The following is a 24354-nucleotide window of genomic DNA, read 5'->3' as shown; positions in this document are numbered from 1 at the left end:
AAACTAAGCCTTGCCTCTTTTACTGAACACATATGAGAAAACTTTATTTACTGTACATTTCACGTACAAATTGTCAAGGGTTGGTTCGTCTTTTTTGGGTAAACGTTTTCATTTCTTCGGAATGACGTTTGTAATCTTGTTTTAGAAAGTAGAATTTACCTCGGACATAGCATTTTGAGTATAGTACAACAAGCACGTTGAGTCCTTGGAAGAGAAAGTATGTTGCAATTTGAAGGCGTCCGTAGGTCTCTCAGAAGAAGGCTAGGTCACCCACCGCTGAAACACCCTCAGCTCCTGGTTTAGTGGATGCTTCGTGTGTTGATCCGAACTGCCGGGACCAAGTGCTTCTGTGCAGCAGTGCGATCAGCACCCGGGAAAGTTTTTCCGAAGTCCCTCTTCCCGGGTCGGAGAGGACGTGGCGCCTAAGCCCGGCTCCAGCCAGTTTTCCCGGGGGCAGGTGTAGCCCTGGGCGCGGGGTCGGGCGGGGGAGGGGAAAGGGCGGGCATGGGGTTGAGCTGGGACTTGGGACTTGGGCGGCGAGCTGGGCGTGGGCCTAGCGACGCCGGCCCGGCCCGCCCCCGTCGCTCTATTGGCCACGTCTGTGCAGAAAAGGCCCCGCGGCCTAGGGGCGCCCGCAGTGTCACTGGGCCGGCGGGGACGGTAGCTGCGCCGGGGCTGCGATCTGCCAGGGACGCCGGCGGCGGGGTCGGGCCGGGGGGCGCGAGCGGCCCGCGGGGCATCTCCCTCTCTCTCTCCCCACCCCCTCCCTCCCCCCGGTCGGGGGAGGCGGCGTGTCCGGCGGAGGGGCGCGGGGCGCGGGGCAGGGCTGGAGCGCCATGAGCAGCCCGGATGCGGGGTACGCCAGTGACGAGCAGAGCCAGCCCCGGAGCGCGCTGCCCGCCGTGATGGCCGGGCTGGGCCCCTGCCCCTGGGCCGAGTCGCTGAGTCCCCTCGGGGACATGAAGATGAAGGGCGAGGCGGCGGCGAGCAGCGGGGCGCCGGCCGGGACGGCGGGCCGAGCCAAGGGCGAGTCTCGCATCCGGCGGCCGATGAACGCCTTCATGGTGTGGGCGAAGGACGAACGCAAGCGCCTGGCGCAGCAGAACCCGGACCTGCACAACGCCGAGCTGAGCAAGATGCTGGGTGAGTCCGAGCCCGGGACCCAGAGAGTGCGAATCGTGGAGCCGCTTCCTTGAGTCTCACGGGGTGTGGGCCTCGCGCCGGAGGAGGCTGGGGGTGCGCGGCCGCCACGTCCTTCCCTGGGGCCCTCGGTCCCTTCCCGCTTCCCGCTCTCCGAGTCTCCGAACGGCTTTGGGCCTCGGCGCCCGGCTTCCCCGGGTGGCCGGGGCGCGGGTCCAGCGGCCCCGGGAGGCGGCTTCCCCGCGCGTCGGAGTGGCGGCGAGGGTACCCTGGCGCGGAGCTGGCTTGGTCGCGCCCGTCCCCCCGACTCCTCGCCCGGGTGGGGACGCTCTCGGTTCCTCGGACGACCGCGAGCGGTTGAGCGGGAAGCCGCTTCCAGGAGGCGACAGGAAGGCACCCGAGGCCTCGCGTCTTCCTCGAGTGCTCGGCCTCCGCAGGCCCAGCGTTCACCTTCACCTGGACCCCTTCCCCTCCTTGCCCGGGCTGCACAATCCGAGGTCGGAGGCGAGGGCGGTGGGACCAGCTGGGGCCCGGGAGCGGGGCTCCGACCCTAAGCCCGCGCGCCTCTCCACCTCCCGCGCTCCCGCAGGCAAGTCTTGGAAGGCGCTGACGCTGGCGGAGAAGCGGCCCTTCGTGGAGGAGGCCGAGCGGCTGCGCGTGCAGCACATGCAGGACCACCCGAACTACAAGTACCGGCCGCGGCGGCGCAAGCAGGTGAAGCGGCTGAAGCGGGTGGAGGGCGGCTTCCTGCACGGCCTCGCCGAGCCGCCGGCGGCCGCGCTGGGCCCCGAGGGCGGCCGCGTGGCCATGGACGGCCTGGGCCTGCCCTTCCCCGAGCAGGGCTTCCCCGCGGGCCCGCCGCTGCTGCCCCCGCACATGGGCGGCCACTACCGCGACTGCCAGGCTCTGGGCGCGCCCCCGCTCGACGGCTACCCGTTGCCCACGCCAGACACGTCCCCGCTGGACGGCGTTGAGCCCGACCCCGCCTTTTTCGCCGCGCCGCTGCCTGGGGACTGTCCGGCCGCCGGGCCCTACAGCTACGCGCAGGCCGCGGACTACGCGGGGCCCCCGGAGCCGCCCGCCGCCGGGCCCCTGCACGCCCGGCTCGGCCCGGAGCCCGCGGGCCCCGCGATGCCGGGCCTCCTGGCGCCCCCCAGCGCCCTGCACATGTACTACGGCGCGATGGGCTCGCCGGCGGCGGCGGCGGCGGCGGGCGGCGGGCGCGGCTTCCAGATGCCACCGCAGCCGCCCCCGCCGGGCCCGGGGCAGCCGTCGCCGCCGCCCGAGGCGCTGCCCTGCCGGGACGGCGCGGATCCAGGCCAGCCGGCCGAGCTCCTCGGGGAGGTGGACCGCACGGAATTCGAACAGTACCTGCACTTTGTGTGCAAGCCCGAGATGGGGCTCCCCTACCAGGGACACGACTCCGGCGTAAATCTGGCGGACAGCCACGGGGCCATCTCCTCGGTGGTGTCCGACGCCAGCTCCGCGGTGTATTACTGCAACTACCCCGACGTCTGACGGTCCCTTCCGACCCAGCCTGCAGGCCAGAAGCACAAACAGTGTTACACACTTCCTGGAGGAGCTAAGGAAATCCTCAGCCTCATGTCGTGTCATGTTGTTTTGAAGTTGCCTTGGCGTATAATTTATGGTAATTTATTTTGTCTGCCACTCGAACACTTGGGGGGAGAAAAATGTGAGGTGGTGTTTGAAGATTGGTTCAGACACTTGTTTCCCACAGTTGCGTTGTCAAAACACCACTTCCAAGTTCAAGTTCACCAGTTTTCAGTGGGTCCCGGAACAACTCGCTCCGTTTCCCGAAGCTTTATTGATCTAAGAAATTTTATCCCGGGTGTGTTTTTTCGATCTTAAAAATAAATAAATAAATAAAATCTGGAATCCTACTTTTTCACTCTGCTAGCGCCTCTGTCACAAAAGCCAATTTTTGACATCACTGTTAAGTATTTAATAGAATTAGAAGTATTTTAATGATGACACTAAATATATAGTCACTGTAAATTTCTCATTCTCCTGTAATAGTAGACTTGAATGCCTTGAAGGAGAAGCCCTTAGATGAACATTTGGGCGTCCCAGGTTGTCTTTGCTAGGGGGAAAAAAACCTCACAGAATGGGCCTGCTGTGCATTTCAAGTGACCCTAGTTCTACAAAGTAACGGTGAATCGTAACACTCTAAATATTTTCAATTTTAGCATATCACTTTCTAAATCAGAGGAGAACATCCAGGTAATTTCGGTTTTCTTGTTGAACCTTGAGATCTGACTAAAGAGGCTTTTGCATTGTCTTTTTTTCTTGTCTGTATTTCGCCACGAGTCTTTAAGCTCCCTCTCAACACCGAACTCACCAATCATCACACATCTACACCTTGGGAAGTAGTGTTGCTGGGTTAAAAATAATTTAAGGAGTCACAGGAACTAATCAAAATAAAATGTGCATTGTGACCTCGACTGTTATGAAACTTAGCAGCTATCATTTCAATGTGGTATTTTGCTATAAACTGCGTACAGGGTCCACTGCAGGTCCTGGCACCAGCAGTTCTTAAGCTTGGGGGGTGGGATGGGATCCAGGGATGATTTGCAGGCAGTGTGCTTTACAAATGCAGCTATAGCTGCAGTCCTAGGGCATCACTCTCCTGCCCTTACAGGGAAGAAACTGAGTCACAGGTTGTGAAGCAGGTCAGCCTTGCTCGCTGCTGCAGCGCTAATTGCTGTGGCCCTTCCCATCACACTTTGCAGATGAGACATAAATGGATGGGTACAGATGACCTGTAATGGGCATTTCTTGTGCCAGGTGTTTCATCAGTGCCATTTTGTACTGAATTTGAGCCTGATCGAGCCTGTGAGATTAGGTGCAATTCTCCCCGTTTTGCAAGTGAGGCAAGGAGGCACAGAGCCCTCACCTGCCGTGTACATGGTGAAAGCTTGGTGTTGCAAGTTCTGGCAACATATTCGTTCACATTTGTTTTCCTTTGTGCAGGGTGTACCTGTGGGCACCGGGAGAACTTGCATTCTGGTGGTGAGAAACTCTCATTTTCCATGTTGATAAATGCTATAGAGAAAAGGAAGGGGTAGGAATATGGCTTAAAGCATTTATCTTGAGGGTTATCTGAGCTGACATGGTTGGCCGGATTCTCTTGAAGAATGGCAGGGCGTGTGTTTTTTACAAAGGGTTCTGGGGTGTTAGGAATGTTCGGGATGAAGGTTTCGGTGAGGAAAGGTAAGTCTATTTTGTTAGGCGTAACAGAGGTTACCTTAAACATTTGAAATGAAAACGTTCACTCCAGGTTCTGGATATCTCCAATCCAGTTTGTTTGCCTCTGGTACCCTAGCCTTTTCCATTCTTTCTTCCTCTGATCCCAGACAGGTTCTGCTTCCTACATTCCTGGTGGATAAAGTGAGCAGAGGTACCTCACTCAGGTTCAAGGCTGTGTCACCAGTTCAGATCACACCAGGCATTTTAGTGCATACTTGGTTGGCCCAAGGAGACTCAGTTGTATCCTTTGCTGCTGCCTCTCAACAAAGTTTAGAAGATATGGATTTCCCCAGTGGTCCAGTGGTTAAGACTCCGCGCTTCCACTGCAGGGGGCACAGGTTCGATACCTGGTCGGGGAAGTTCTGAGTGCCGGTGCAGTGCGGCCAAAAATAAAATAATTCAGAAGATACACAGGGTAAAGAGGAAAGGAGAAAAGAAAGTGCTTGGGGGAAGAAGTCCTGTGACGTTACATTCTTAACTGCTCACCAGGGACCTGTCAAATAACGAGGGAAATAAGAGCTAAAATTGTTCAGCATTTCCAATGCCTTTAACCCCCAGTGGAGGGAAATTAGTCCTCATGATAATTCTTGGAGGCAGAGGCATGTCATCCATCCCTTGTTTTTCCCCAAGCAGACTCAGGTGAAGCGACCTCAGGTACCAGCTAGTGACTGATTTTTGGTTTACCTTGGAAACAAATACATAAAAGACCCATTGATTTCCCCCCATCTCTACTTCTGAGATACTTTAGAAGTAAGTCGGGAGGTAGAAATCAGGGCAGCTCTCCTGAGTTGTAAGCACTCTTAGTTGTCATGCTTATTTGACTTCGCCTTAGATGATAGTCTACGGAAAGCTAGGAATGCCCTCCCAGATGATAGTCTACGGAAAGCTAGGAATGCCCTCCCAGGGAGCACACACACACGCACATGTGCAATATTTTAGACATAGTTTTAGGCAATTCATGACTCCTCATTACTCATCCAAAGTTTGTAGGAATCCGAAGCCCTCAGGTTTAGAAGCGCTGATGGAGAAGATTTGTTGGGAAGCATGGCACCGAAGCATTGTAGCAAAAAGGTAGTTTCCCTTTCTTTGAAAACACAGGGACATCTCAAGAATCCTCTCACGTTACTGAGTTGAGTCAAGGAACGCAGGGTTGCGTCCCTCTCACAAAGGCAACTGCGATGCCCCGCCAGATGAAGACATGGTCTTTCCCCTTTGTGCAGTGTGGTGGGCGGTGGCTTATCTCCCTACCTTGGGTATTTACATCCTTGTATCAACTCCTCCCACACTTAATCTGGGTTGGACTTGCTACTCTAACCCAATAGAATGCAATCGAAGTGAGGCTGTGCAGGCAACCAGGACCAACCCTCAGGAAGCCTAGGCAGAGTCTCTTGTACTCCCAAGAGCCCTGAGCTACTGTATAGGAAGTCCAGCTACCAAGGTGGTGAGACCACGTGCAGAGACCACGCGGAGAGGAGAGACCACTCGCCGGCCTGCGAAGGGAGGGCTCCCATCTCCTGCGACCATCCTGTCGACTGGAACGCAGGAGAGGCCAGAAGAACAGATGCCCAGACGAGCGCAGGCAATTCACAGGTGGGAGAGATTAAAAAAAAAAAATTGTTGTTGTAAACCGGGAAGTACTAGGGAACTTTGTTAACTTAGCAACAGGTTATTGACATGGGTTTTATCCTAAATGACCCTTTCTTATTTTGAAGTATAGGAACGTGGGCACTGGCGGAAAAATCAGGAAAAGCGTTTTGGGTCCTGTCAAATATATCAGTAGTTTTAAAGGGAGGGACAGAATGTCAAACTTGACTCAGGTGGGACGACCGTGGTGTCACCAGATGCGTAGACGCCTCTCCTCAAGCAGACGTGGATGAAGTGACCACAGGAACCAGCTGGTGACTGATCTTTTCAAAAGATTAAATTTCTCTCAATTTTTAGTGGTTTTCTTTCGGGCACAAATACATAAAGGATACACTGCTCCCCCTGCTCCCTCCCACCCCATCTTTACTTCGGAGGTACCTGAGAAGTGTGTCACGAGGCAGGAATCCAACCATTTCATGGGCTGAGATATCCAGATTGGGTGCCAGCAGAGAGTCTACACACCTTTGAGGGACCCAGAAAAAGAAGACGGTATTTTATTTCCCACCGAGATACTGCCTGATCTCTATTAAAGCTACCAGGGCAGGTCTGATAAGCTACAACTAAACGTGTAAGCTCCTTATACAGGCAGCTACGAGACAATATCCCACTGAAACTATTTCCCTTACCTCTTATTCTTATCTCAGAAGATGACTGCGCCTTTCATCTGAATCACACTGCAAAAGACTTCAGCTTCTTCTGTACGTTTATGCTGATGTCAGGAAAAGCACATACAAGCAAAAGGAATTCAGAGAAAACGGAGTGGGTGCTGTGAACCAAAAGGTATCATCGCTGTCTGACGTCCTTAAATGTCCCATTTCATTTTGTTTTTAATACTCAGAACTGTGCCTCTCACATGATAGACGTTCAACATTCCCTTCCTCCTATTCCCCTTGGATTTGTTTTGACAACAGGGGCTGGGCGAGAGAGATTTTACTTCCATTATTTTAGCGTAGATTTTTTTTTCTTCCTGCTTACGAGGTGCTTCCTTCTGAATCCCGAATATTCATTCATCTGTGAAAAAGTGGCTTTGGTGTCCCTGACCACCCAGGTGGAGTAGGATGTGGAATGTTCTGCTCCTTCCTCCACGGGCTGAACCTGTGGCCTAAAGAACATTCCTTGGGTCCCCTGACCTGGGATGAAGCTGCATCTCCTTAATTTTTCACTGTAACACCTACCCCGACCTTCCCTCTAGTGAGAAAGTTGTGTGCTTTCTCCTGAATCATTAGACAGCTTCGTGTGAATCAATTTGCACTGTCCCCCTTACACCAACACTGAACCCTCACCACTGGCAATTCTCCCAGCTTTATTCAAGATTCTGGATATTAAAAATTCTCAGGGCAGTACCAAATAGTATTTAAATAATAAAACAATACTTCTTAGCAAAATATAAAATTTCTTAGCACTAGTATACAGCAAGCGCTAAAGAAGTTGTTGCTACTATATTAATAATGTTCTTTAATGTAAACGTTCTCTGAAGCTCAGGTCTAAACAACAGTTTGGTTGAATAAAAGAAAAAAAATTTAATCTTATTCTTGCTGAAGACAGTTTAGCTTTGAGGATCTTCTTTCCACTTTAGCCAAAGTCTCGAACGTTTTGTCAGGGTCGAAATCGTAACAAGTAATCCCCAAGGTGATATTGTTCAAAAAGATGATCTGTGAAGTTACACTCTGTGTGGACATTCAGATGAGTGTCCATAAGTTGCAGTAGCCTCGCTGTGGACCCCGTTTTCTACAGCGTCGTGGGCAGTGCCCTCGCACATACCTGATCTCTTGTTAGGCAAGGGAAAGAATGGTTAGCAGTGTTCTGGTTTGTTTGATTCCTGGGGTCACAAGGAGTGCCCCCGGGGCAAGGACTGTCTCTTCACTTTGTGTCACCTGACCTGGCACCCGGTAAGTGCTCAGAAATGGACTGAGTAACTGACTTGGTACCTCAGTTGAAAACCTCAGTTTTCCGAAGGAACTGGGAGTTCCTGCTTTGTCGCTCTTCTACTTGAGACAGTCCCCAGTGGCTAGAACTCCTTCCTCTTGAATATGTGTCAGGACAGCAGACTCAACACAGAGCATAAGCTATTGGAGCAGAGCAGAGAATGGCTGAATACGCGGTAGTGTTCCAAAAGGAGAAGACTCTACATTTTGAGTCAGAAGTTCCCCCTGGCTCAGCACCCGATCATTGTGAGTTTGGAAAAGGCACTAATCTTTTCTGGTCTCCGGTCTGCTCATCTGTAAAAAGTAGGGAGGATGATAAAAGCCCTGTCTCCCTCATTGGAGATTGTAGCGATGAATGAGACGGTGTTTAAGGATGGCTTCAGGGCCACAGGAAGCGCTCTCTTCTCTCTCCCCTCTCGACCTTTTGATTTTATGTATCTCTGTCTTTCCCAGCAGACTTGGGGGATTTAACTTCGTTATTCCACTGGGAAAGAGAAACAACAGTGACTCGCTTCCCCTCGTGCTTTTGCTTAGTGGATGGAGAATTTCCCAGTCTTTTAAGTTTGCCCATATGAGCTGGAAACCTAGACCATCTGTGTTTCACTCCAATCTTTGGGCAGCTCAGCCTCTCTGATTATAAAATGAAAACAGAAATAATTGTCACTTGAAGAAGAGCTTCATATAGAATGCCTCAATTCACATGAACTCCCATTTGGCATGAAAATCTCAAGGTCTTTATAAAGGGACAGTTCACTGGGACATACTGAGCTCAATGTCAAGTCTGCTAATACTCACCTTTCAGTCCAGCCCTTTTCCCCACCAATCATAGTTTCTCAAGTCCTGGATCACATTTCCATGTCATTTAGTTTTTAAGGACTGAACAGGGTTGGAATTCTTGAGGATGAATAAGACAGAGTGGAATGGGGGAGGGCCGCACATGAAGAAATAAATTCTGGCTTTCAGCAGTTCCAAGTAATGTTGAAACTTCATACCCGGGACTTTGAATCACTCACTCTTCAGAAGTTATTTCCCCAGGGCAGTGGTGGAGGGGGTGAAGAGAAGAAAATTCTGACACAGCCATGAAATGAAGAGACAGCTTTATAGTTGTTCCCTACACAGTGGATTCTTCTGCTTATTTTAAGAAATCTGTCTGGATGTTTGAAAACAATACTTGGGGTCGTAGGTGCACACACATACACCAAGAATATGAAACTGCAGAGGGAGACCAGAAGAGGGAGAAATAAAATAGAAAGTCAAGTTCGTTGTTTCAGTAAAAGGATTGTGGGTATGGGAAGTGTATAGTTTTATTTATTCGTTTAAAATAATTTTAAAATTTAAAATGATGTGCATGCTTACAAAAAAAATACAACAACAACAGCAAAGCAACATTACAGAGGGGCTTGTAATAGAAACTAAGAGCCGTAGGAAGGTCTCGTCCCTCCCCAGCCCCCCTTCCACGTGTTAGTCAATCCCCCTGCCCCTCTTTTGCTTGAAATGGGCTTTACCTACACTAATAACTGTTCCTCTGGCGGTTCATTAATTAACATGCCTGCGAGGCTCATTCCATGTTTATCCCTATTAGACACTGACTTCCTGCTATAATAGCCAAGTACGTCCTGCGTTCCTCCGAACAGAACGATAGTTACTGCCTTATTTCCATTTCTTATATTGATTACCGCTGCCTTCTAAAGTACTGGGATAACACACCCTTTTCCTTGTTTCATCGCAAAGGCTGGAAGCCTTGACTCCCCACTGTGAAATGTGAGGATACCGGTGCTCCCATCTCTCCCAGGAGCTGCCCTCTCTCCGGCGGAGGTGGATATTTTGGGATAAAGTTTCTGCGTGTGGCGGGGGAAGGGAGCAGATGGAATAGTGATGCACGTGTTATTACAAAGCACAGCGTCCGCTTCACGGCATTTCAATCAATCCCAGACAATCAGGACTGCGTCCCACCGTGGTTGTGATTTTTAGGTTCGGTCTCTTCTTACACCCATTAGGAAAGAGAAGTAGTGTCCCTAAACCTTTACACAAGGGAAAAATAAGATCGTGTCAAGGGGCAAACCCTAAGCTCGGCTGTCGGTTTCCACGCCCACCTCCACCCTCCGCCGCGCGCGGGTCTAGGTCCCGGGAGGCGGCGGCGAGTCCCTCCCGCGCGTGCGTCTCCGGGCCCAGAAGGCGCTGGAAGCCGAGGGCGCCGCGTTCCCCTCGCCGGGAACCGCGCTCCGGCTGCTACTAATTCAGGGGAGCATGTCAACCAGACTCTGCAGTGACTTGCAACTTAGAAGGTAAAAGCTCTTAGGTTTGGTGCGGGTGGAGGAGAGCACGGCCACCCTGGTGACCGGGACAGAAAGACCGCGACATCGTGCGCTCGCGTCGAGGCGTTTCGCGCCCGTGGCTTTGCGCCCCGGTGCCCGCCCAGCACCGGTGTGCGCGGCCCGGGGCGAATCGGGCTCGAAGGGTTTCCCTTTTGTATCGTTCAGGAGAGGGCCTGCCGCGCGGGGACCTCAGAAGGGCCAAACGTGGCGTCCGGGACTGACTCTCCTCCGAGGCGGGGAGGCATTTGGGTCTCGGCCTGTGACCTTCTGCCGAGGAGAAAGTAAACCCGTAACCGTGCGCCGCGCCCTAGTGAGCTTTGGCCGCGCGTCGCGGTGCCCGGCGCCCGGGTTCTCGGCCTCGCGGGTGCAGCCGGCGGCGGGAGCAGGGGTTTTCGAAGGGCCACGTCTGTACGATAAAGGCCCCCAGGCCTGGGGGCATCCGCGGTGTCACTGGGCCGGCGGGGGCGCTGGCTTCGACGCGGGCTGGGGCCGAGGGACGGGGTCGGCCGGGGGGCGCGAGCGTCCCGCGGGGCATCTCCCTCCCCACCCCCTCCCCCCCGGTTGGCGTGTCCGGCGGAGGGTCGCGGGGCGCCGAGCAGGACTGGAGCGCCATGAGCAGCCCGGAAGCGGGGTACGCCAGTGACGAGCAGAGCCAGCCCCGGAGCGCGCTGCCCGCCGTGACCGCCAGGCTGAGCCTCCTCGGGGACGTGAAGGTGAGGGGCGAGGCGGCGGCGGGCGGCGGGACGCCGTCCTGGGGCCTCGGGCCGAGCTGAGGGCGAGTCTCCATCCGGCATCTTCGAGGTGTGGCTAAGGCGGAGCGCGGGCTGCTGGCGCGGGGCCCCGGGCCCGCAGGACACGGAGCTGCGCCGGCCGCCCGGGGAGGCGCCGGGAACGCAGGAGGGAGCGAGGGGAGGGGGCTTCTGCGGGGGGAAGGCCGGGCTCGGAGAAATCCGCGTGGGTTGACCACCGCTTGGGTCCGTGGCTCTACCTCTGAGAACTCGCCTGTACCGCGAATTTTACACGTAGGGAAACAACTGGCAGGTGCTGAATCGTCTTGGAGGCGCGAGATGAAATTAGGCCCAAGATCAAACTGTTAACCATCTCCAGGTGTACGTGAGAAAGAATACAAAATTCTGCGGTCTTGGGAAAGGTTTTAAAGGTGTCCTCTAATCAGGCAAAGGTTCTGTAAAAAAAACTCGAACGCTCTTATTCCAAGTTTTCAAACAGGGAGCTGATTCCTTTATTTTTTCAGGGAGGAAATTTAGAGACTTAGATAAAACTGCTGATCATTAACAAAGCTGGAAATGCATTCAACAGTCCCTTTCAGAAAAATGTGCAAAGCTTTAAACTTCAAGTGATACAGGCTTCTGTCTTGAGGTCTTTTTTCGATGCTGAAGTTGGTGTTTGAAAAGCCAGGAGACGTGGCCTCTAGTTGTGAGGAGTTCAAGCTCGTTCTGCTTTCAGTCTTTCCAAGTTGAGGGAGAGCTGGCTTTTTTTTTTTTTTAAGAAGGAATAAAATGGCCAGGCTTTATTTTCATCTTACCAATGCAAAATCATTTGTCTTCTGCGTAAATAGCGTCATTAACAATTTTAATTTCCTGGGCTTCCCTGGTGGCGCAATGGTTGAGAGTCCGCCTGCCGATGCAGGGGACACGGGTTCGTGCCCCTGTCTGGGAAGATCCCACATGCCGCGGAGCGGCTGGGCCTGTGAGCCGTGGCCGCTGAGCCTGTGCGTCCGGAGCCTGTGCTCCGCAACGGGAGAGGCCACAACAGTGAGAGGCCCGCGTACTGCAAATAATAATAATTTCCTCTTTTTTTCATAAAAAAATTTAAGTAGAAAATCAAGGGAAAACTAGTGACCGCTTTCCAGTCCTGTTTTCCCTTGCCCTCGTTTTCTCTGCATACACAATCATAAAGACACGTAGGGTTTCCTCTCCCCTCCACCCCCACTAGTGGGATCACATGTTCCCTACTAGTCTGCAGCTTGCCTTTTCAGATTTATGTATGGTGTTCTTGTGTTCCTAGAAACTGAACCTCTGTTTACCTGGTTGGTGGTCTTCTCCGCTCTTCTGCGGGGTCAGGCCCACTTGTCCCGTCTCCAGTCCCATGTAAGTGTGTATGTTGGCTAATCCTTTAATGTACAATTACAGTCTTAAGGCTCCCTCACACTCATGCAAAGACTGAGTTTGTGAACATGAACGGAGAGGACCTGCATTTAAAATAGAGCGGACCTGGTGGGAGAGCACATCTCACCCGAGACGAAAGAGGTAGAAACCGTGCGCGTCCTAAGTGCAATCTTTAACAGGACCGGTTCTTTCCGTATCGGATCCCAGGGGTGCTGGCAGCCCAGCGGTGGATAGAAAACCCCGCCGGCGGTCCTCGCTCCTGGTCACCGTCCCTAAGTTGCCCGCCTTTCTGGGGCAGGGGTTGGCCTGCCGGGGGGCTTAGTTGACCCTTCCAGGACCCTAGTATCTCCGGACTGAGCCCGCGTCCCGTGAAGCCGATTCGGTCGGGGTGGGTGAAATCGGCCGCAGCACACTCTGGCTGGCGGAGTCCTGGTGTCCCTGGTCAGGCAAAATGGTTAATATTAACCTCCACACGGTCTTCACTCGGATGATGGAGTGTGCGGGGCGCCGCTTTGCCGGCCTCCCGCCGGCTCGAGGGAGGCCCGCGCTCTGAGGGTCCGGGAGCGACTCGTTCCGCAGCTATAGGCGGGCGCGGGCAGAGGGGCGGCCTTCCTGGAGGAGGCGGCGCTGCGCTGGGCCCTGCAGGACCGGCCGGGCGACGGGACCGATCCCCCCGTCCCTGTCAGGCTCTGGGCGCGCCCCCGCTCGACGGCTACCCGCTGCCCACGCCCGACACGTCCCCGCTGGACGGCGAGGAGCCCGACCCCGCCTTCTTCGCCGCGCCGCTGCCCGGGGACCGTCCGGCTGCCGGGGCCCTGCACCCCCGGCGGGGCCCGGAGCCCGCGCGCCCCGCGGTGCCGGGGGGCCTCCTGGCGCCCCCCAGCGTCCCGCACACGAACTACGGCGCTATGGGCTCCGGATGCCGCTGCAGCCGCCCCCGCCCGAGGCGCTGCCCTGAGGGACCGCGCGGGCACAGCCCGCACAATCCCCGCGGAGCGCTCGGCTGCGGTGCTGGCTTGAAGGCCTGGGCTCTGTCCTCGGAGTTCCGTTGCCATCACTGTGAACTATAACCGTCACAGTCTATGAAAGTTTCCTGTCTTTCTCAGGATGAACATTCCGGTAAGAACAACGGTTAACACTGTTACCATCTCAAAGGGGGCGGTGCCAGATGTGCTCTGCTGCAGTGTGTGTGCAGCCCACCTGTCCCCATTTTCTGTATATGCACCTTATTCTGACCTGAAAGTGTGCTTATTTTTATAAAGTGAAAAATCAATGAACCGGGGCAGAAAGCACTTTTTTCTTCTAAAGTTATCCCAGTGGGTTTTAAACAGTTAACATTTATTGTGTATCTTCTGCATTTCAAATCACTGTTCCTAGACGTCTTGGTTATTGACTCCTGTAAATTTGTAAACGAAGCTTAAAAAGATTCTCCGTATATGGAGATTTTATATTTTTCCGCACAATGAAGTTGCGTCTGTGTCAGTCGGGGTCCCTCAGGAGACAGATGGCATAATTCAAATGCTGAATGGAGAAAGGTCAAGGAGCAAACAGAGCGTTTATATAGGGGACTCCGCGGAGACTCTGGCAGCTTCCTAAGCCAGGCAGTAGCTCAGAGCGTCATCCATCAGCTGTGCCCGGGAAGAGGGGGAGGCAGTTACTGGAGCCCAGGGTACTGGTAGCCTTAGGGGTCCTGCCAGCCAGCGGCTCTGGCTTGGGGAAGAGGAATGAAGCTATGCCAGTTAGAGCCCAGCGGGCTGGGGCCAGAGAATAGATCCTGGAAAAAAATCCCGTTGCTCTCCTGACTTTCTGATAGTACCTCTCCTTGGCCAGACCTACCTACAGAACTAGAGGACAGGGGACCTGCGGATGCTGCCACGGGGAGGGGGATGGGGACCACGTCTCCTGGGGTAGGAAAAGTCCAGGCTTTCCTAGAATCAGCTCCACACAAGGGAGTTCAGCACAGCACTTCAGACTAAAGTGGATAAAACTGACTGCCATACTGTGTGTGTGAAATGTAACGGATGGCAGGAAGGAATCTCGGCTAGCTGCTGCCCTTCTCGACCTCGGGGATCCCAGGTCATGATGGGGAGGGAGACACCCGGTGGAGTGCAGGTGAAGCCATCGCCATGGGGACAGAGCAGGGCCACCAGAGAACCCACGTTCCAGGTGACAGTACTGAGCCTGAGTGTCCAGGCTCCCGGGAGAGAGTGAGCCAGACCTGTGAACGCTTCAGTTACGTGAGCAGATGCAAGTCGTTTACTGTTTAAACCCCTTGGTGTTGGTTTTCTTCTCACTTGGAACCCAGGGATTCCTAACACATACCCCGGGGAAGGCAGGCTGCAGATAGGACGGCCCATTCCTCTGCTTGTCCGAGGGAAGTACTGACTGTGGGGAGCCCACGGCAGCAGGCGGCAGCACGTGCCTTGCCTCGGAGCTTGTTAGCAATGCCGAGTCACAGGCCAGGGCAGCTCGTCTGCATCGGGTCTGGTCTAGAGCAGAGCTTCTCAAACGTGAGCCTGCTTGCCTCTTGTTCAATAAAATGCAAATTCTGACTGAGGAGGGCCGAGACTCTGCATTTCTAACAAACCCCCAGATAAGGCCGACACACCCTGCTTGGAGTGTCCGATCCTAGATCCCTTATCCACACTGACTTCTTAGGGACCGTTCACGACTTACAACATGTCAAGTTCGGGAACAAACACAGAGTCATTTCAGAAGAGCCGCTGGACAGTTCTGGCTCATTTTTGCCTAGTGGCCACATCTGCCCAGCTCTTCACCTCCCCACACAGCCTGCCCCTTACAGCTCGCCGTGGTTACGTTGCTTGTCTCCAAAGTCCTGTAAATGGTCGACTTAGAAGCACAGGTGTGATAGCACTGGGGAACCGTGATGCTGGCTAAAGGCACCAGGGCAATGAACAGGGAGTACCTGGACTGCCAAGGCTGCAAACCTGGCGGACTTGAGCTGACACAGCCCTGGTGTTGGAGTCATCCCCCCACCCACTGCGCATTTCCACTGATCTCACCCCAACTTCGTTATTATTTAACACTTCACGAATCAATTTCTTGTTTGATTGTTTCTTGTAGATTACAGTCAGGCATCTCCTGTAGTACAACATATGAGAATTCCATACCTTTTAAATCTTCTGAGTCCACTGCCTTCCACAAGCCGGTGATTATCAAAGCCAGCTGCACTGTACAATCAGTTTTTCAGAAGGAAGACTGAGGCTTGATCTCCCCCTAAGAGATTCTAACCAAATTGGTTTGGCCTGCAGTCAGGGTGTTTAAAATTTCTAAATCTTTTGAGGTGATTCTGATCATGGCTAGGAAATAGATGAAAATACTGACCTCAGAGCTACCCGAGAAGTCAGTTATTTATGTATTTATTTCATTGAATGTTTATTGAGCATCTATTAAATGCCAGGCACCCGACTCTTTCCAAAGATGAACAAAGCTACATTCCCTGTTCTCAAGGAGCTTGTGGTTTTATATGCGGAAAGGCATGAAGATAAAGAATTGTTAATGTGTGGTCAGTGCGATAAAGTATTGTCATGGCAGAAAGCAGAGTGATGGACGCTGTGTGAAGGGGCATGGATTAAATATAATAATAGCTGACCTGTACTGAGCACTTCCTGTGGATGCAGAGGCCCCAGGGAGGAGCTGATGTTTACCTGAGGCCTTGCAGGAAGAGCCGGCCAAGTGGGGAAGGTGGGTAGGGGTGGAGAAGGTATTTCTGAGTCCAGGTTGGGGGAAGGGGGGATGAGAGGGTGAGGAAACTCCGGGAGGTAACTTCTGTTTTTTTTTGTAAAATCAGGGTGGAGTTGTGACCTGAGAGGATGGTAGGGGTGTGGCGAAGGGTGGAGCCCTGGATTTGAGAAGAGCAGTTCCAGCCAGAGAGCCTCAGTGCACTGTTGAAGGCCCAGATGGGACGGGCTTCCACAGACTGGGTTCCATCTTCAGGGCTGCGTGCGCAGAGCTCCAGTGCAGACACAGAGAAATGCGACAGGAGGATGCTTTCAAAGCTGGGCTTTTGGAAGCCGTGGGGAAGACAGACAAGCTGGCCAGGGAATGTTGGTCAGATTTTGGCTGGAAGGTTTAATGGAGATGGGTGTGGAGGAAATGAGGTCTGGAGAGAGCTGTTAGGCTTGGGGAAAAAAAAAAAAGAAAAGAAAAAAAACCCACGAAGGAGAAGCCAGAATGCTAGGGGAATCAGAAGGGACTTCCAAGATGCTATATGATATGGGTCAGGGTGCTCCTAGTGAGCCAGATGGGGCTGCTGGAGCGGGGAGGTGAAGGGCGCCGGGGCTGTGCAGCCAGGGGACCTGGGCCCGACCCCGCATGGTCACTGGAACCCTGCAGGGGGAGCAGAGGAGGGAGGGCTGTAACTCTCTCAGTGCAGAGTTCCTGAGCCGCCACACGCACGCGCGCGCGCACACACACACACACACACACACACACACACACCCGCCAGCCGGTGGGAGTGGATTTAATCATGTCATCCGGGATATAAAGGAGGGAAGTTAGAACAGAAGGCAAGGAGCTTGCCATTGAAATGCAGAATGGAGCGATGGTGAAACAGGAAAACCCGCTCAGACTGGAACAGACTTAGGAAGACGTGGCAGCGATTCCTGGTGATAAAAGGAAGTTCTCCGCCTCCCTCTGGAAACCTGGGGCTGGATGCTTTTAGTTTAGGGGCAAGAGATCCAGGGTTCAGACATGTTGCCGACAGCAACAACAGCTCAAGGCCGAGCAAACGAGCGTCTCTTATCCATTTTGCCGTCAGTGACGGGTTTACAGATAAGTGTTATGAGCAGTGTCCTGCTTCTGAGAACTTCCTGTTTGAAATAATTGTTCTTGATCACTAGGTGCTAAACTCGAAAAGTCATTAGTAACAAAACCATTTTCCCCTCCTATCAGCTCCATGTTGATAGCTGAGGCAAAGCCTCAGGCTATGGTTCGGGGTCTGCTCAGCCCGGAAGGTGCCTGACTTCCCACACTTGACCTCCAGAGAGATCCTTTTATTCCTAATATTGAGCAGCGCTGCCCAGGTTCCTTGAAGCTGTCGTACAGGCACAGGGGTGATGCCCTGTGTCAAGATGGGCACTACTGACCTGAGGTCTAACGGCAGGTTCAGAAAGCTGGTGGCTTACGCAGAGTTTCCCAGGAGGGAGGAGAGCCCTGCAGGGACATGGAAACGTGGGTTCTCTCCAATTTTTCTTCTCCAGAGAAGTGTCACAGTCTCCAAAAATACTGCCCCAGAGACCTGAGAGGTGCACCCCTGCAGAGACAGACAGCCAACCAAGGACCTTCAAAGCCGGAGGCCACGATCCACTCATCCCCGGGCAGGAGCATCCCCCATCCCCGACCCCCGGCGGCCAGCGCCACGCCTCACTCAGGGGTTCATTGCTAAGGGCCGAGACGTCCAAGGGACAGAGAAAGGGAGCCTCCCAAGTGGGCCCCGCATCCGGTGCCACTTAGGCCACTCAGGAGAACCCGAAGGCTGTCCCCAGCGGTCCCCTGGGCTGGATCACTGCGTGGGTTGCCCGCCCCTCCACCCCCAGACCCAGTGGGGCGCACGGCCCCGCTCCTCGCGGGGAGCCTCCGGGCCGCCAGCCTCTGGCATTACTCATCTAGCTTGGCCCGGCTTGAAAGCGTGAACAATCTCTTCCAGGCAGTCCCCGTTCTCACTTCCCTCTGCCCAGAGGGCCCCTCCTCACGTCTGACCCGTTGGGGTCAACATCCTCTCCGGCCGACCCGCCCTGCTTCCTCCCTGGGGCCGCGCTCCAGCCTGTTTTCTTGGTTCGGGGGCTCCCGGAGAAGTGTTTCCTCTGCCCCCTCCACGATCATGTCAAACGAGCTGGCTTCAGGGTCTTGGGTTATTGGAGACTTGAAAGCCGAAAGATGGGGGGAACCGTGGGAAGAGACGTTCTGGGAGAGGCTGGGAGCAGCAAAGTCCATCTGGGAAGCTGGGCAAAGGGGGCCCAGAGGAGGGACCAGCCCGAGGCGGTGCGGAGGGCTTGTGAGGGGCTCTGAGGAGAGTCAGGGCAAGCTGCTGCCGTGGTGGGCAGGGCCCAGGCAGACAGGTGGGTCGCATCCCAGGGAGACCACTGTCACCCAACCGCTCTTTTTCCTCTTCTATAAAATGTGGATAATAGAGACTACCTGCAGAGTCATTGCAAGGGTTAGAAGTATTTGTAGCGTGCTGAGCTGAGTGATGGTATTAGTAGGACATCTGTGTTCCTCTGACCTGGTGTATCCTTGCGGGTTGGGGCAGAGCGTCTGCACCAAACCCTGTGGCCTGAGCCTATAGTGACCAGGTAACTGACCAGTCTTATTTCCCTGGGATATAAACACAGAATAGTTTTGTGTTTCTCTCCAAGTATAGCTTCGATGATGCTCTCTGAAATTCTCCCTGACTTGCTGTTTAATGAATTCTTAGGAAGAGTTTATTATTTCTAGTTACTTTTAGTTGTTAAAATCTAACCCGTTTTACTTATTTGGAGAAAGAAGAATGTAAAAGGTCAATTCACTGTAAAGCCTCACTCTTAGTTGAAATCTTATCCCTTCCATTCTCCTCCCCGAGGGCTTAAGCAGGGACCCTATCTCGGTCCTGGAGGAGGGCCCTGGTTGTCTCACAGATATGCCCTCTCGAAGGCCAGCTCCTGCTGTGTGTGCTGGGGCCGGGGGAGTGTGGAGGAAGGAGGGGGAACGGACAGATGCCTTTGTACTTACCTGGCCACTGTTGGAGTTCTCTCTCTGGTGCTCCTCCGGAAATCATTTACTGGTTTAAAAGTCCCAGCGCGACAGGGTTTGACCCTCTCGTGGGCCACAGTGAAGGCACAGAGGCAGGGCCTCCACCCTGCCTCCTTGCCGGAGTGGGAGATGGAGTGTGGCCGGAAGCATCCACGTCTACTCTCTTCTTAACCCCTGCCCTGGGCAGTGAACCCACAGCCTCACCGGGAAGGCAGCTTTCTCTGCGGTGCAGCAAGAGGGCTGAGGCACTCTGCATGGTGACATTCATGCATCTATGGAGTTCGTGAGGTTACCCTGGGCTGCCCCTGCTGCCCCCCTCGCCCTGCCACTTCCTGCTACTTCCCCTGGAATTCTCTTCCCCTCTGTTCAGACAAGATCTCAAGTCTGATTCTAAGCCACATGTCAAACCAAGAACCAGAATTTAACTCTCCTTTATTACCTCCCTCGCAATCTCTGTGTTCCTTTCAAAAATGTATCTCACTTAACATTGTTTATTATGTGATAGGTAAGACACGCAAAATTACATGCTAAATTGGACACAGGCGATAACAGATACTTGTTCACCACCACTCATCATAAGAAGCAAAACAAGACCGCAAATCTCCTTGCATGAGTACTTTTCAAGCCTATGTTTGGGTAATACTGGACATCGCTTTGTCCACTTTAAAAATAATAGGAATTCAAAGTGGAATTACAGTACATTTGTACCTTACTTTTGGAAAGATTTGTATTTTTTTTTTTTTTTTTTTTTTTTTTTTGCGGTACGCGGGCCTCTCACCGTTGTGGCCTCTCTCCCGTTGCGCAGCACAGGCTCCGGACGCACAGGCCCAGCGGCCACGGCTCACGGGCCCAGCCGCTCCGCGGCACGCGGGATCCTCCCGGACTGGGGCACGAACCCGTGTCCCCTGCATCGGCAGGCGGACTCTCAACCACTGCACCACCAGGGAAGCCCAAGATTTGTATTTTTTAATGATGCACTTCTATCCTAATATGTTTATAGAAAAGCAAGGTTCCAAATAGCTGAAACAATCTTGAAGAACAATAACAAAGTTGGAGGAATTACATTTCCTGAGTTCAGTTGTCTCTCAGTATCCGTGGGGGATTAGTTCCAGGACTTTCCCTGGATTCCAGAATCTGCAGATGCTCAAGTCGCTTACATAAAATGACATAGTGTTTGTGTATAACCTGTGAAATCCTCCCATATATTTTAAATGATCTCTGTCTAGATTACTTATAATACTAATATAATGTAAATGTTATGTAAATAGTTATAAATACAAAGTAAATGCTATGTAAATAGTTGCTAGCACATGGCAAATTCAAGTTTTGCTTTTTTGGAACTTGCTGGAATTTTTTTCTTTTAATATTTTCGTTCTGTGGTTGGTGGAATCCGTGGGTGTGAAACCCAAGGATACAGAGGGCCGACTGTACAAGACTATAGTCTGGTACTGGCATGAGGATAGACCTATAAATCAATGGAGTAGAATTAAAAGGCCAGAAATAAACCCCTACATCCATTGCCAATTGACTTTTTAAAAAAAATATTTACTTATTTTTGGCTGCTTTGGGTCTTCGTTTCCACGCGAGGGCCTTCTCTAGTTGCGGTGAGCGGGGGCCACCCCCCATCACGGTGCATGGGCCTCTCACTATCGCGGCCTCTCCTGTTGTGGAGCACAGGCTCCAGACGTGCAGGCTCAGTAGTTGTGGCTCACAGGCCTAGTTGCTCTGTGGCACATGGGATCCTCCCAGACCAGGGCTTGAACCCGTGTCCCCTGCATTGGCAGGCAGACTCTCAACCACTGTGCCACCAGGGAAGCCCGCCAGTTGACTTTTGACAAGAGTGCCAAGACCATTCAATGAGGAAAGAATAGTCTCTTCAACAAATGGTGCTGGGACAAGAGGTTGTCTACATGCAAAGGAATGAAGTTGAATCCCTACCTCACACCATAAACAAAAATTAACTCAAAATGGACCGAAGACTGAAGCAAGAGACCTAAAATTATACAACTCGTAGAAGGAAATAAAGGGGTAAAGCTATATGATCTTAGAATAGGCAATGGTTTCTTAGATATGACATCCAAAGCACAAGCAACAAGAAAAAATAGATGAATTGGACTTTATCAAAATTAAAAACTTTTGTGTATCAGAAAGTGAAAAGTGAACCAAAAAGTGAAAAGACAACCTGGGACAAAATATTTGCAGATCATGTACCTGATAATGGTCCAGTATCAAAGAACTATATAAAGAACTCTTACAATTTAACAATAAAAAGACAAATAAAGCAGTTTAAAAATGGGCAAAAGATTTGAAGAGACAGATTTGAATATCGAAATAGACTTTTTTGTTTGTTTGTTTCTGTCTTTGTTTGATTTTGGTATCAGAGTAGTAATATTTCCATAGAATGAATCGGGAAGTATTCCCACCTCTTCTGTTTTCTAGAAGACATTGTGTAGAATTGATGTTAATTCTTTTTTTTTTTTTTTTTGTGGTACGTGGGCCTCTCACTGTTGTGGCCTCTCCCATTGAGGAGCACAGGCTCCGGACGCGCAGGCTCAGCGGCCATGGCTCATGGGCCCAGCCGCTCCGCGGCATGTGGGATCTTCCCAGACCGGGGCACGAACCCATGTCACCTGCATCTCAACCACTGCACCACCAGGGAAGCCCCGATGTTAATTCTTCATTAATTATTTGGCAGAATTTTCTAGTGAAACCATCTGAGCTAGGAAATTTCTTGTTTGTTTAAAATATTAAACAAATTTCTTGTTTAATATTTTCAGACCTCAGTTGACCATGGGCAACAGAAACTGGAAAGCAAAACCATGGATAAGAGGAGACTACTGTATTGCTAGTCTTTGTTTTCTGTCTTTCTTTGTCAGTCTTGCTGGAAGTTTGTTAATTTTACTGATCTTTTCAAAGAACCAGCTCTTTGCTTCATTGATTTTCTTTATTGTTTTTCTGATTTTCATTTCATTGATTTCTTGTTTTTCCCCCTGTCAGTAAGGTATTCTTTTTCTCTGGTTTTAATGCTGCTTTCAAAATGTTTTTTTGTCTTCGTTTACTTTATCTCATCACATAGGCACTGGTCCCTGAGACTCTGTTCATTGTATTTTTTAAAATCTATTTTCTCTGTTGTTCAGACTGAGTAATTTGTATTTTTCTGTTTTCCTGTCACTGATTCTTTCCTCTATCCCTCACTCTGTGGTTGAAACTTTTTAATTTTGCTTTGTTATTGTATTTTTCGGTTCAAAATTTCTCTTTGGTTTTTCTTTATATTTTCTGTTTCTTTGCTGCACATTTTACTTATTATCTGAGGCTTTATATTTTTTTCATTTGTTTCAAGCATGTTTGTAATTACTCATTGAGAGATCTGCATCATGACTGTTTTAAAATCTTGGTCAGAGAATTCTAATATCTCTGTCACCTGATTGTCTTTACTTAGTGCAGTAGGAGGAAATTGGGAGGATGCGACCGCCGGTTGACCCCAAGCTGGACCAGGGCAATTGGAGGCTCCTCACCCCTCCACCCCCACCCATCCTTGGAATGTATGCTCTGCCCACCATTCCCACTGTGGGAGCTGTTTTCAAGGTCACAACCTTGGGAGAGCACTGGTTTTTCTAAAATAAATTTATTTATTTTATTTACCTATTTTTGGCTGTGTTGGGTCCCTGTTGCTGCACGCGGGCTTTCTCTAGTTGCAGTGAGAGGGGCCACTCTTTGTTGCGGTGTGTGAGCCTCTCATTCTGGTGGCCTCTCCTGTTGTGGAGCAGGGGCTCTAGGCACACAGGCTTCAGTAGTTGTGGTGCGCAGGCTCAGTAGTCGTGGCTCGCAGGCTCTAGAGCTCAGGCTCAGTAGTTGTGGTGCATGGGCTTAGTTGCTCCGCGGCATGTGGGATCTTCCGGGACCAGGGCTCGAATCTGTGTCCCCTGCATTGGCAGGCGGATTCTTAACCACTGCGCCACCAGGGAAGCCTGAGAGCACTGTTGTTGAGACCATCTAGGCTGAATACGCAACTGGACCAGTTAAGGCCGTGACGTAAATTTTTAATATTCTGGCTGGTGGATGCAGAGATGGACTATCTTTCCGGCATCCCAAGACAAGCCTCGAATGCAAGTTCCCTTGCTTATTAAGCCTGTCACCTGTTAATCTGGAGTCGTCTGCCTCTTTCTTCAGTCTCTCCTGGCCCTCTGTATGGGGGCCAATTTGTGAACCAACATTCAGTTTGAGATCTTCCTACTTCTTGATATGATGAATGATTTTCAATTGAAACCTGGACATTTTCATGTTATATTATGAGACTGGATTTTATTTAAACCTTCTGTTTCAGCTAGCTTTCTTTTTTTTTGCTGTACGTGGGCCTCTCACTGTTGTGGCCTCTCCTGTTGCGGAGCACAGGCTCCGGACACACAGGCTTAGCGGCCATGGCTCACGGGCCCAGCCGCTCCACGGCATGTGGGATCTTCCCGGACCGGGACACGAACCCATGTCCCCTGCATCGGCAGGCGGACTCTCAACCACTGCGCCACCAGCGAAGCCCCCTAGCTTTCTTTTATACCGTTCTGGCTGGGAGGAGAAATGAGAACACCCCCTGCTTAGTGCCCGGTGGGGTATAAGTCCACATTCCCCATCCTGCCTCTGTTGGCTGAGCGTGGAATCATTGCTGCTGATTGGGGGTGAGAGTTCTGGCTCCCCACGTGGATCCCGCTGACCCTGCAGTGGGGAAGTGGGCTTTGTTGCAGCTGGGCAGCTGTGAAAGTCCTGAATCCCCAGTAGGGCTCCTCTGACGTCACTCCAGTGGGAGAGGGGTGCCTTGCTACTGCAAGGGGGGGTGGGAGTCCAGGCTGTCTGTGCTGTCTCCACTGACACTGTGGGTAGAGGGCTTGTTCCCAGCTGGTAGGGATGAGAGCTACGGCCTCCAGCAGTAGGGTGTTGGCAGAGCCTGAGAGATAGGAGCGGAGACCGCCCACGTGACCTTGGCTTGTGGTACTGTGGTGGGCCATGTGTTTTGTTTGTTTGTTTTTGTGTTGTTTCACCCGAGCACTGTGCTCATTGTCTGAAAGTTGTCTGTCCTGCTAGGCTGCCCCTTTCTCAGCCTTTGGCTGGAGACAGCAGGTGTCGTTGTCGTTTTGATAGACCTTGGGGTAATTGGCAGGTTTGGCTGTGATGAAGAGACCGGTTATAAACATGATC

The 24354-nt window shown here is 52.1% G+C and overlaps 2 protein-coding genes across 2 annotated transcripts in view; both read left to right on the top strand.

Annotated features, from left to right (window-relative positions):
- The first annotated feature begins 357 nt into the window (after positions 1 to 357).
- SOX17 (SRY-box transcription factor 17) lies at positions 358 to 2763 on the top strand. Its single transcript, XM_079902180.1, has 2 exons — positions 358 to 1143; positions 1730 to 2763. The coding sequence occupies exons 1-2, from the start codon at positions 837 to 839 to the stop codon at positions 2656 to 2658; spliced, it is 1236 nt and encodes a 411-aa protein (XP_079758306.1). The 5' UTR covers positions 358 to 836; the 3' UTR covers positions 2659 to 2763.
- Positions 2764 to 10102: 7339 nt separating this feature from the next.
- LOC307176331 (oxygen-regulated protein 1-like) overlaps positions 10103 to 24354 on the top strand; it is a 121174-nt gene continuing 106922 nt past the window's right edge. Inside the window, exon 1 of the mRNA XM_079902363.1 lies at positions 10103 to 10261. The gene's annotated coding sequence lies outside the window, so the exon portion shown is untranslated. The remainder of the gene's footprint in view (positions 10262 to 24354) is intronic.

Source organism: Stenella coeruleoalba (genome assembly GCF_951394435.1).
Source record: "Stenella coeruleoalba genome assembly, chromosome: 17".
Lineage (NCBI taxonomy): Eukaryota > Metazoa > Chordata > Mammalia > Artiodactyla > Delphinidae > Stenella > Stenella coeruleoalba.
Note: the sequence above shows the minus strand (reverse complement) of the source record. Positions and strands in the feature narration are given on the sequence as shown.

What these genes read in the sequence shown, in the direction of transcription:
- SOX17 (XM_079902180.1), top strand. Translation starts at nt 837, where the DNA reads ATGAGCAGCCCGGATGCGGGGTACGCCAGTGACGAGCAGAGCCAGCCC. An exon ending in CGAGCTGAGCAAGATGCTGG is followed by an intron (nt 1,144 to 1,729) that starts GTGAGTCCGAGC and finishes GCGCTCCCGCAG; the next exon opens with GCAAGTCTTGGAAGGCGCTG.